This window comes from Penaeus chinensis, chromosome 23, assembly GCF_019202785.1.
Source record: "Penaeus chinensis breed Huanghai No. 1 chromosome 23, ASM1920278v2, whole genome shotgun sequence".
Lineage (NCBI taxonomy): Eukaryota > Metazoa > Arthropoda > Malacostraca > Decapoda > Penaeidae > Penaeus > Penaeus chinensis.
The window spans coordinates 1,997,953-2,010,452 of record NC_061841.1 but is presented as its reverse complement, the minus strand read 5'-3'; the positions used below and the strand labels follow the sequence as shown (position 1 = coordinate 2,010,452).

The 12,500-nt window shown below is 41.6% G+C and overlaps 1 protein-coding gene across 1 annotated transcript in view; it reads left to right on the top strand.

The window, feature by feature from the left end:
- The first annotated feature begins 7,023 nt into the window (after positions 1-7,023).
- LOC125037441 overlaps positions 7,024-12,500 on the top strand; it is an 11,027-nt gene continuing 5,550 nt past the window's right edge. The window contains exons 1-3 of the mRNA XM_047630585.1: positions 7,024-7,328; positions 7,906-8,048; positions 11,780-11,801. Of these exons, the coding sequence (XP_047486541.1) occupies positions 7,024-7,328; positions 7,906-8,048; positions 11,780-11,801 (470 nt within the window). The remainder of the gene's footprint in view (positions 7,329-7,905; positions 8,049-11,779; positions 11,802-12,500) is intronic.

The following is a 12,500-nucleotide window of genomic DNA, read 5'->3' as shown; positions in this document are numbered from 1 at the left end:
GTGTTTATGTAATGCTGCGGTTGACAAATCAAAAATAGTCATATTGGATTTTTAAAAAGTAGTGGGAAGAAGGGAAAATATGGAATTAGTGATTTGTCTATTCTTTTATCTATTGTTTTTGTATATATTTTCAGCAGTTTATTTGAAGTGTGCTGGAAGTGCCTGGAGGATTACACATTTAGTTGATTACGCAGTTTAGAATAAGAAAATAATGATAATGACTATGATAATGATGGTTATTATGACGATAATGATGGTGATTATGATGGTAATGCCGGTAAAGATAATTAGAATGATGGTATGATGTAATTATAAAGGTGATAGTGATGATGATGATAAAGGGATGGTAATGATAATGATGATGATACTAATGATGATGATAATAATAATGATAATGATTATGACAATAATGATCATGTCAATGATAATGATAGTGATGATGATGATGATGATAATGATGATGATGATGATGATGATGAGGTTGAAGGTAAAGATGATGATTATGGTAATGATGGTAAACATAATGGTAATAATAATGATGACGCAGGTTACACGAACATGGCAAGAGATCACAACACTGAAATCACAGAACGGTGAGAATGCCAACCATAACACAACAACGGAACTTTACAACTACAACCGCGACGGAACGGAACACTACAACTCAGGACCCGAATTTCCCTGAAGCATCAAAAGCAACGCTGTATCAATTTGTGGTTTCGCGTTGCAATGTCATGACATTTACTAATTAGGGCGTAATTAAGATATAATGAAGGTGTCACTCTCATTAGCGTTCGAGGGTGAGATCCTGGACTATCACCTTTTGTCACAGATTAGTCACGTGCTTATTAGGGGCTAATCAGGGCCCGATCACAATCAAAGGATTCGATTGCAAATAGATAGGAAGAAAGAATGACCTTTATAAGTACTATCTGCGTGTCGAAAACGTATCAGAAATTCGCGGGATTTTTAAAACACACGTGTGTATGAAAATGGTATTTGTGAATATATGTAAATAAATAAACAGAATATATATACCTATAAACACACATACACACACAAACACATACACATACACACACACAGAAACATATATATATATGTCATCAATACGTTGCAAGACCGGATGGTACACTTCACACCGCTTCCAGCAGCCGTCCTTCTCCTTGGGCTAACTGGCCGCGTCTGACCTATGCCGCAAAGGGGCCTCGAGACCCGAGCCACCCTAATGGCAATGGAGGCACTAGGCCCTTTGCCACGAGACTCCACGACCTCGTCGAGAAAGTCGGTATAGATCTCTCTGCCATCGATACTTTGGTTCATTCAAATATAGCGCCATGGGAAACACCCAACTTTTCTATTATGAAAGCCTGGCTTCCATCAGCCAAGGCCGTGGCGCCAGAGGGTGAGGTACGCCAGAGGTTCAGAGAGATCCTTATTAAACATCTCCCTTTTTCCATATATATACCGACGGCTCCAAGACAGATGAGTGTGTGGGTGCGGGTGTATGGTCGACTGAATGTGAACTCAAGTTCAGACTCGATCTTTGTTGCTGAACTTTTTGCCATTGATAAAGCCATTGATTTTGCACTATCGACGACCCACAATAGAATAGTTATTTTTTCAGATTCATTAAGTTCATTTAAAGCTATTCAATCCTTAGAAATCACTAAAATGAACTGCTGGGTAATATCAGTCGTAAGTTACACGGTGCCAACAAATCAATCAAGCTAATATGGGCACCAGGCCACTCTGGTATCCATGGTAATGAACAGGCTGACAAACCAGCCGGGTCAACTGGCGATCTGGACACTACCATAGTTCGTACAGATCTCAGGTGTTTTGTGTCTCTTATAAAAGCAAAAATACATCTCCTGTGGCAAAGTCAGTGGACCAACCTCAACATACACAACAAACATAAAACTATAAAAGAAACGTGGGACACAGCCCACAGAAAAACAGAAGAGAGGAGGTTTTGTTGGCGCGCCAGAGAGGCAATGCCGCAAGACTCACCCACCTCACTCCATATATTGAAAGAAGATTTCCTGCACAGTGCCCCCATTGCACAAATCACATCACAATAACCCACCTTTTCATAACCTGCCACAAATACAATAACAATAGACAAACTTTTAACAATTATTTCAGAATTAAAAACATACCCTTTACAACATCAAACCTATTATTAGACAATGAAAAAATAATACATAAAGTAATCGCTTTTCTAAGAGAGGCAAAACTTGATGACCTTATATAGATTGATAGAATAAAGAGGATCCAGTGGCTTAATAACCTTGGCCACATGCCGCTGGTTGATGGCCAAGAAATCCAACAAAGCAAGAAAAGAAAGAAAGATCGATGGTGTTATTTTTATTATAAACATTATAATTGTCATAATGTTATAATGTTTTTAATTGGGTTAAACACCGCTGCCTGCTTTATGTCCTTTTAAAACTATAATTTCCCACGAAAAGGATAGGAACGGAGATTGATAGGTCATGAAACATTATTTTCATTATTTACGAATTTAAAGCTACTATTGTCACGGCAATTGAGTAAAACTGTAATATCATAAGCCTTACATATGGGATCACTCATGACGTCACACATGCCGTGGCCAATTAGCACGCGATTGGCAGACGGGGCGGCGCCGAGATTCCATCTGTGACGTCACTATACTTTACCTGAATTTTCCTTCTTTAAGCCGTAAAATGAAGATGTTTTCTGTTGACTAGCTATAATTTGGACTTTGATTTTGCCTCGACGGAAATGAAGCATCTCTTGCAACACTACATTCGTGGTTTTCTATGTATTGATTGATTTATCTATTTGCTTTTGTTTGAAACTTTGCTGCATCAAGCTTGGTATTTCGTGAAAATACATCGATCTTTTATTTTTACAGGCTTTAGTTCCAGTCACACGCCCACATAAATACTAACTAGTCCCGCATATTACAACAAACGTACCTTTTCCTCATTTTTTTTCCCCTTAATTCGAACACATCAATTCCACAACACAACTTATTCAGGAAATTTCGCCATTGGCTTCCTTTGAAGATACGAATGGCGTCTTCAGGCGGAAGCTGATGGCTGGATTTCGTGCCGTTTATTTCCCGATTACTTAGTCGACAGAAACCTTAATTTGACCATATCATGACTTCTCCATATTCAAAACCGGGGAATTTCAACAGCCTAGTAGATTCTTTACTGTCCATGCCTTATCGTTGTTCGGAATCAAATACATGTTGAATGCAAATTGAGTTGATAGGCGACAAACAGCACAGTGTTTTGGTGCAGAGTGGGAAGAGGAAGGAAGGAGTGAGAGAGAGAGTGATAATTAATGAGAGAGAGAAAAAGAGAAAGAAAGAGAATTAATGACAGAGAGAGAGAAAGAGAAAGACAGAGAGGGATAATTAATGAGAGAGAGAAAAAGAAAAAGAAAGAGAATTGATGACAGAGAGAGAGAAAGAGAAAGACAGAGAGTGAGAATTAATGAGAGAGAAAAGAGAAAGAAAGATAATTGATGACAGAGAGAGAGAGAAAGACAGAGAAAGAGAATTAATCCCTTCCTTCCTCCCTTCCTCTCCCATCCCCTCTCCCTTCCCCACCCTCCTCTCCCTTCCCCTCTTCCTTCCCCTCCCCTCTCTTCAATTGGTCTTGCCTCTCTTCCTCTACCTTTCCTCCCTTCCCCTCCCATCCCCTTTCCCTTCCCCACCCTCCTCTCCTCACCTCCCCATGCCCTCCCCACCAACCCTCCTCTCCCCTCCCCTCACCCACCCGTCTCCCCTCCCCTCACCCACCCTCCTCTCCTCACCTCCCCATCCCATCCTCTCCCCTCACCTCTACTCTCCTCAATTCGCACTGCCCCACTATGTAATTCCTCTCTTGCTTCGAAATCCGGGGATGGGTCTGGGGCAGGTCGCTCACGAGGAGGAACCAGGCCACGGACCACAGGAGACCGAGACCGCCGTGCACGTAGAAGACCAGAGGCCACGGACCACAGGAGACCGAGACCGCCGTGCACGTAGAAGACCAGAGGCCACGGACCACAGGAGACCGAGACCGCCGTGCACGTAGAAGACCAGAGGCCACGGACCACAGGAGACCGAGACCGCCGTGCACGTAGAGGACCAGAGGCCACGGACCACAGGAGACCGAGACCGCCGTGCACGTAGAAGACCAGAGGCCACGGACCACAGGAGACCGAGACCGCCGTGCACGTAGAAGACCAGAGGCCACGGACCACAGGAGACCGAGACCGCCGTGCACGTAGAAGACCAGAGGCCACGGACCACAGGAGACCGAGACCGCCGTGCACGTAGAAGACCAGAGGCCACGGACCACAGGAGACCGAGACCGCCGTGCACGGAGAAGACCAGAGGCCATTCGCCGAGGAGGCTCGAGTCGCAGAGCCAGCCACTCGTTACCATGGTTACGACGACGCCGAAGTCCACGCCTGCGAGGTAAGGGAAAAACAAAAGGTAAAAAGGCGGTTTTAATGTGGGTATGTGTGGGGGTATGTTGGAGGTGGATGTTGGAGATAGTGTGGGTATGTGTGTGGGTATGTTGGAGGTGGATGTTGGAGAGATAGTGTGGGTATGTGTGTGGGTATGTTGGAGGTGGATGTTGGAGATAGTGTGGGTATGTGTGTGGGTATGTTGGAGGTGGATGTCGGAGATAGTGTGGGTATGTGTGTGGGTATGTTGGAGGTGGATGTTGGATAGATAGTGTGGGTATGTGTGTGGGTATGTTGGAGGTGGTTGTCGGAGATAGTGTGGGTATGTGTGTGGGTATGTTGGAGGTGGATGTTGGAGATATAGTGTGGGTATGTGTGTGGGTATGTTGGAGGTGGATGTTGGAGAGATAGTGTGGGTATGTGTGTGGGTATGTTGGAGATAGTGTGGCAGTGTGTGTGGGTATGTTCGTGGGATATGTTGGAGTGATAGTGTGGGTATGTGTGTTGGTATGTTGGGGAGATGGATGTGGGTATGTTGGTGGGGTATATTGGAGAGATAATGTGGGTATGTGTGTGGGTATGTTGGTGGTGTATGTTGTATGTTTAGAGAGATGGTGTGGTTATTTTTGTCGGGGTATGTTAAATGGATAGTGTGGGTATGTGTGTGGGTATGCTCTTGGTGCATGTTGGAGAGACAGTGTGGGTATGCGTGAAGGCATGTTGGTGGTGCGTGTTGATATTGGAGAGATATTGTGGGTATTTGTGTGTGGGTATTTGTGTGCGGGTATGTGTGTGTTTTAGGTAGATGCGTTGGTAATTATGTTGGTATGTATGTTAAGAGAGAGAGAGATTATATTTCTTTACTATTGGTCTTAAACACACATACACACACACACACACACACACACACACACACACACACGCACACACAGCCAATCCCATCCACACAGATACTCCCCACATACCCACACCTACATACACGCGAGCGCACATACACGCCCTCACTCGCCCCCCCCCCCCTTCCCATACCCAAGTCCCCCCCCCCCCACCACTCTCCACATATTCTTAAAAAAACTCCAAAATAAACATATCAATCTATTTATATGTCTATCTATTTACCTATCTATTTATCTATATATCTATCTATCAATCTATATATCTATTTGTTTATCTATCTACCTATCCATCTATTCATCTATCTGTCTATTTATCCATCTATCCATCTATCTATCTATCAATCCATCTACCTATATATCTGTTTATCTATCTATCTATCCATCTATTCATCTATCTGTCTATTTATCCATCTATCCATCTCTCTCTCTCTCTCTCTCTCTCTCTCTCTCTCTCTCTCTCTCTCTCTCTCTCTCTCTCTCTCTCTCTCTCTCTCTCTCTCTCTCTATCTATCTATCCTTCCATCTATCTATCAATTTATCTATCTATCTATCTATTTACCTATCAATTCATTTACCTATCTATATATCTATCTATCTATATATATATCTATCTATCCTTCCTTCTATCTATTAATTTATCTATCTATCTATCTATCTATCTATCTAATTATCTACCTATCCATCCATCTATCTATCTATATATCTCTTTATTAATTAATTTACTTACTTATTTTCTTACCTACACATTTATTTATCTATTTATCTACTTACCGTTGAACACGAAGGTCGTGAACTTTGACCTCTCGACGGGCGGGATCCAGGAGGCGAGGAGGGCATTCATGGCTGGGAGGGACACGCCCTGGGAGAGACAGAGAGACGAATGTAAAAAAAAAAAAAATGATTATTGAGTTCTTTTGTTTTTGTTTTTCTAAAGAATGAGACAGAAGAAGAAGAAGAAGAAGAAGAAGAAGAAGAAGAGGAAGATGAAGAAGAAGAAGAAGAAGAAGAAGAAGAGGAGGAGGAGGAGGAGGAAGATGAAGAAGAAGAAGAAGAAGAAGATGAAGAAGAGGAAGATGAAGAGGAAGATGAAGAAGAAGAAGAGGAAGATGAAGAGGAAGATGAAGAAGAAGAAGAAGAAGAAGAAGAAGAAGAAATAAAAAATAAAAATAAAAAGAAGAAGAAGAAAAATTAAAATAAAAAGAAAAAGGAAGGGGAAAGGAAAAAGAAAAAGAATGAGAAAGAGAAAAATAAAAAACAAATGAAAATTAAAAATAAAAATAAAAAGAAAATGAAAATGATAAAGAGGAAGAGGAAGATGAAGAAAAAGAAGGAGAAAATGAAGAAGAAAAAGAAAAAGAAAAAGAAAAAGAAAAAGAAAAAGAAAAAGAAAAGAGAGAAAAATAAAAAGAAAGAAAAAAAACAAAAATGACAAACGAGTAAAAGATGATAAACAAATAAAAACAAAAAAACAAGCAAATAAAGATGACAAACAAACAAGAATCAAACAAGTGACATAAGAATGACAAACCAGTAAAATTACAAACAAACAAAACAAACAAATTACAAACGAATGACATACGACTAAAAATGCCAAACACAAACAACAAACAACTGACAAACAACTAAGAAATGCCAAACAAACCAAACAAACAAACGACAAACAACTAAAAAAATGCCAAACAAACACAACCGGCCCCACCACCGGCCGAGCGACCAGCAGGGCAGCCGCACGCACCAGCGCCGCCCCCTGGAGCCCGCGGACCACAGCGAACAGCACCGTCGACACACTGACACACAGGGGCGTGAGGAGGGCGAAGAGGGCGCTGAGGAGGAGCCCCATTCCGAGGACGAGCTTCCCCCCCCAGGGACTCCGCCAGGCGCCCCCCGAGGAAGTTCGACGAGAGCGACCCGTAGAAGAAGGCGCCGAGGACGACTCCCTGCGTCGTTTCGTCCCACGAGAACTCGCCGGCCTGGGGGGTGGGGTTGGGGGGTTGGGCGGGGGGGGGGGGGTAAGAGGGGGAGGGGAATGGGGAAGGGTGAGGGATGGGAGGATTTATGGTGTTGGAAAATATATCTATATATATATGTGTATCTATATAAACACCTGTTTATATATATATGAATATATATATACCTATATATCTACATCTATATCTATATCTATATCTATATACATACACACACCTGTATAAATACATATATATATACAAAAATATATATATATACTATATATATATTATATATATATATATATATATATATATATATATATGTATGTATGTACATATATATGTAGATAACAAAGAGTAAAGATAATAATAATGACGATAATAACTGATAACAGTTACGCCATTGATAATAAAATGGACAACAACAATAACACACACACACCACATAACAACACGCAGGCAAAACACACACACCTCCTCCTCCTCCTCCTCCTTCTGCTTCTCCTCCTTCTCCTCCTCCTTCTCCTCCTCCTCCTCCTTCTCCTCCTTCTCCTCCTCCTCCTCCTCCTCCTGCTGCCTTTCCTCCACCTCCAGCGTATCTTCAGGAAACGGGCAAATATCCGACGACCTGTTGCCGGGGACGGTGGGCCTCCCGACGTCGGCTTTGACCATGGCAACGATGGCAACAGAAAGGCCGACTCACATGGCTTACAAGAGCGCCAGGCCGAGGAAGCCCATGAAGGCGAGGGTATGTCGGCTGCCCCAGCATTCTGGAAAGGGGGGGTGGGGGGTGGAAGTTTAGGGAGTTAAAGAGAGATGGGGGGGGGGGGGAGGAAGGAGAGAAGGAGGAAAGGAGGGAGGGAGTGAAGGAGGGGAAGGGAAAGGAGATAGATAGATATATAAATAGAGAGAGAGAGATATAGATAGATAGATAGAGAGAGAGAGAGAGAGAGAGAGAGAGATTGTGTGTATGTGTGCGCGTGTGTGTGTGTATATGTATGTGTATGTGTGTGCATGTGCATGCTCTTGTGAGTGTGCGTGAGCGTATGCGTGTGCGTGTGTGTATGTATGCGTGTGCGTGCATGCGTGTACGTACGTGCGTGTGTATGTGCGTGTGCATGTGTGTATATGTATGTGTGTGTGTGTAGGCATGCTCTTGTGAGTGTGCGTGTGCGTAAGCGTATGCGTGTGCAAGTGTGCCTGCGTGCGTGTGCGTGTGTGTATATGTATGTGTATGTGTGCATGCTCTTGTGAGTGTGCCTGTCCGTGAGCGTATGCGTGTATATGCGTGTGCGTTTGCGAGTGTGCGTGCGTGCGTGTGTGTGTGTGTGTGTGTGTGTGTATACGTGAGCGTGCGTGCGTGCGTGTGTGTGTGTATGCATGAGTGTGCGTGCGTGTGCGAGTGTGCGTACGTGCGTGTGTGTGCGCGTGTATGTGTGTGCGTCTGCGTGCATGTGTGTGTCATTGCCGGTTGTTTCATGCCCGTCTTTCGTTCCTTCTCTCTTCTGTTCCCCGTGTTCACTGTTCATTTGTTCAGCGTTCATCGTCCGATCTCCTTGTTGGGATTTTGTTCGTGATGAAAAATGGATGAATAATTATTCAGTCTTTATTGACTTATTTTCCTGTGATGTATTTTTGTCATATATTCAGAATATGGATTAATCCGGTTATTGTTTTTTTCATATTTTATTCCCTTTCTAAAATGTTCTTCACTTTCTTGTTTTCTCTGATTTCACTTATTCGTATTTGCTTCTTTCATTTTCATTATTCATTTTTCTTCGGAATTTTACACCTGGCGTTCTTCACCACCAGATTGATGCCATGTAAATCCTTATTAATAATGAGTAAATATGTACCGTGTCCTTAACTGTTCCTAAATACCACACTGTCGAACTGTTTTATTATTATTATTTTTTTTTTTTTATATATCTATTTATCATTTATACATTTATTTGTTTTTTTTTGCGAATCCCTTATGAAGTAATTAAATTTTGCAGACAATGCGTTACAATGCAGAGGTGACGACAGTGTATTCTGGGTTCATAATGATAACATTAATGCAACAAGAAATATCAGATAAAAAGAGACAGATAAGTAGATAGATAGATAAATAGATAGATAGATAGATAGATAGATAGATAGATAGAGAGAGAGAGATAAAGAAACAGACAGACAGGCAGAGAGAAACATACAGACAGACAGACAGAGAGAAACAGACAGGCAGACAGAGAGAGAGAGAGAGAGAGAGAGAGAGAGAGAGAGAGAGAGAGAGAGAGAGAGAGAGAGAGAGAGAGAGAGAGAGAGAGAAAGGGAGGGAGGGAGAGAGAGAGAGAGAGTGAGAGAGAGAGAGAGAGAGAGAGAGAGAGAGAGAGAGAGAGAGAGAGAGAGAGTGAGAGAGAGAGAGAGAGAGAGTGAGAGAGAGAGAGAGAAAGAGAGAGAGAGAGGGAGGGAGAGGGAGAGAGAGAGAGAGAGAGAGAGAGAGAGAGAGAGAAAGGGAGGGAGAGAGAGAGAGAGAGAGAGAGAGAGAGATAAAGGGAGGGAGGGAGAGAGAGAGAGAGAGAGAGAGAGAGAGAGAGAGAGAGAGAGAGAGAGAGAGAGAGAGAGAGAGAGAGAGGGGGGGGGGGGGGGGGAAAGGTAATGGCAAAAGTCTAAAAGAACATTAGTAGAGGCTCAAAACCTTTTAAAAATATATATTTATATATTGTTGGCTAATATGCTAGGTGTTCGTCACGTAAATGAGGTTTGTAGAAGTTGCAGAATAAATTTGGTTTCTTCTCTTCTCGCTTAGGCTGAAAATAAATACGTTAATAAAATCATGAGTGGGAAATGGGTCACGAGCGTAAAAAAAAAGGGAACCGCTGAGATAAACTTAGAGAAATTACTGAAGACTTTTGGATCAGACGAGAAAAAGTTATCATTATTATTGTTGTTATTATTATTATTGTTATTATCATTATTATCATTATTATTATTAGTTGTAGTAGTAGTAGTAGTATTTTTATTATTATCACATGCAGATATAGTGGAACATTATCGTTAGAGAGATAATACATTTTTTTTTCTACAGGGCATGCAAATTTACCCCCCCCCCCCCCCCCCCATTAAATCGATTAATATTAATAAAGATATAATTTTGATCATCCCTTTGATGTTAGGTGGGTCGCTAATTGCACTGAAAGCACTATGATGCAAAATTTACATATGAGTTATATCGTGGTACTAAACACGTGCTTATGAATGTCTTTCTGCGTAGTACTTTTTTTTTTTTTTCTGTGGCGTATCAGAGCCTGACGTTGGCGACCAAGTTTAATTTCATGGTTATACAAGGGAGTGTACGAAGGTGGTTTCCCGTTGCCTTCCTTCGGGTGATTGAAGAGTTCACCATCTCTCCTCCCCTACGACACCTGCGTTTGACCTCTCAAGGCGATATGTCGTTTTCTATGCCGTGAGATCGGACTCGAGCCAGCAGTCAGAGCGCAGGCATTTTTACGACCGCCGCGACGGGGAATTGAACTCGGGACCACGAGAGTCGGAGTCCAGTGCTCCAACCATTGGACCATCGCGGCAGTCCTGCGTAGTATAGACACTTATAATGCATTAGTTTTTACTTAATTAATTTTGACTTCGTTTATAGGCTATACGTAATGAGCGTGTTTATCGCGATATCACATTCCTACAAAATTTTAGACTTTTCAACATCCAGTCGCCGCCTCCTGCCACAGTTTCAAATCAAATGAATATATTTTTAAAAAATAAAAGAAAGTCAATTTACTAGTTATTTTAGCTGAACTGATTAAAGTTAGCAAAAGTATTATACAGAAATCAAATAAAATCGCTTGAATGATTTTAACGGGGCCGATGAAAACGACAGGCGTGTGATTATAGTGAAAATAAATACGATTGTATAATAATTGAACATTTTCTAAGCATAGTAATATGGATTAATGATACGAATTATAAATTTCAACATTTATACATTTTGAATGATAATGTAATGGTACTGTTCGACAAGGGAAACAGATTATTCATATACATTTTTTTTTCATCATCATCAGTGATGATGATGATGGTGATGGTGTTGGTGATGGTGATGGTGATGGTGATGGTGCTGATGGTGATGGTGGTGATGATGGTGATGGTGGTGATGATGATGGTGACGATGATGTTGATGGTGATGGTGATGGTGATGCTGCTGCTGCTGCTGATGATGATGATGGTGATGGTGATGATGCTAATGATGATTATGAGGATAATGTTTGGGATAAAGCTAATGCTAATGCTCATGATGATAACAATAATAATGTCTACGATAATAATAATATCATCAATAATAATAATAATAATAGTAACAATAAAGATAACAAACAATTGTTTAAAAAAAACTAATTATTTGCTACCATTAGTTCAGTAACTAATTTCATCTATCCACGAATTAGAAATATAAGTAACACAGGCATAAAATAATCTTCACACGAACAGGGAATAGCCATGAACACCTACAGTGAGAATATTGCATGACACTTCATGACTCGGGATTTGAGATTCAGCTTTGGTTCCCTGGAAATGTCAGCTACTTGAGTGACTAATATCATATGTAAAATATTACCTGGCTGACATGTCAAACACACCTATATATATTTTTTTCTTTGTAAAAAAAATATATTGGCCAGTTTGTTAAACTTACGAGAGGCTTGATTTAATAATGTAGTACACACTTACAAATAAATGTATATTTATCACTCTACGCGTGCATATCTAGCTAGGTAAATGCATATCTGTCAGGCAGTTAGATCTGTGGTGCATTTGAAGCATTGAACTCCACACACCCAAAATTTAGGAAATTCACTTATACTTACAAAACCGAGGAATTCAAGAATAATTATGTCCGTCTGTACTCTGTTGTCCATCTGTTTGTCTGTTTGTGAGTATGTTTGTCTGCCTATCTGACTGTCGGTCATTCTGTCTCTGACTGTCTGTCTGTCTCTCTATCCGTTTCTCTCTCTCTCTCTCTCTCTCTCTCTCTCTCTCTCTCTCTCTCTCTCTCTCTCTCTCTCTCTCTCTCTTACTCTCTCCCAGTCCTTCTCCCTGCCACTCCCCATCGAGAACTAAGGTGATGCGCTTCGGACGTTGAAATGAGCAACGTGTCAGTCAACATGTTCGTGACGTGTTCAGCAGCTTCCGCCATTGATTACTCGGTCGC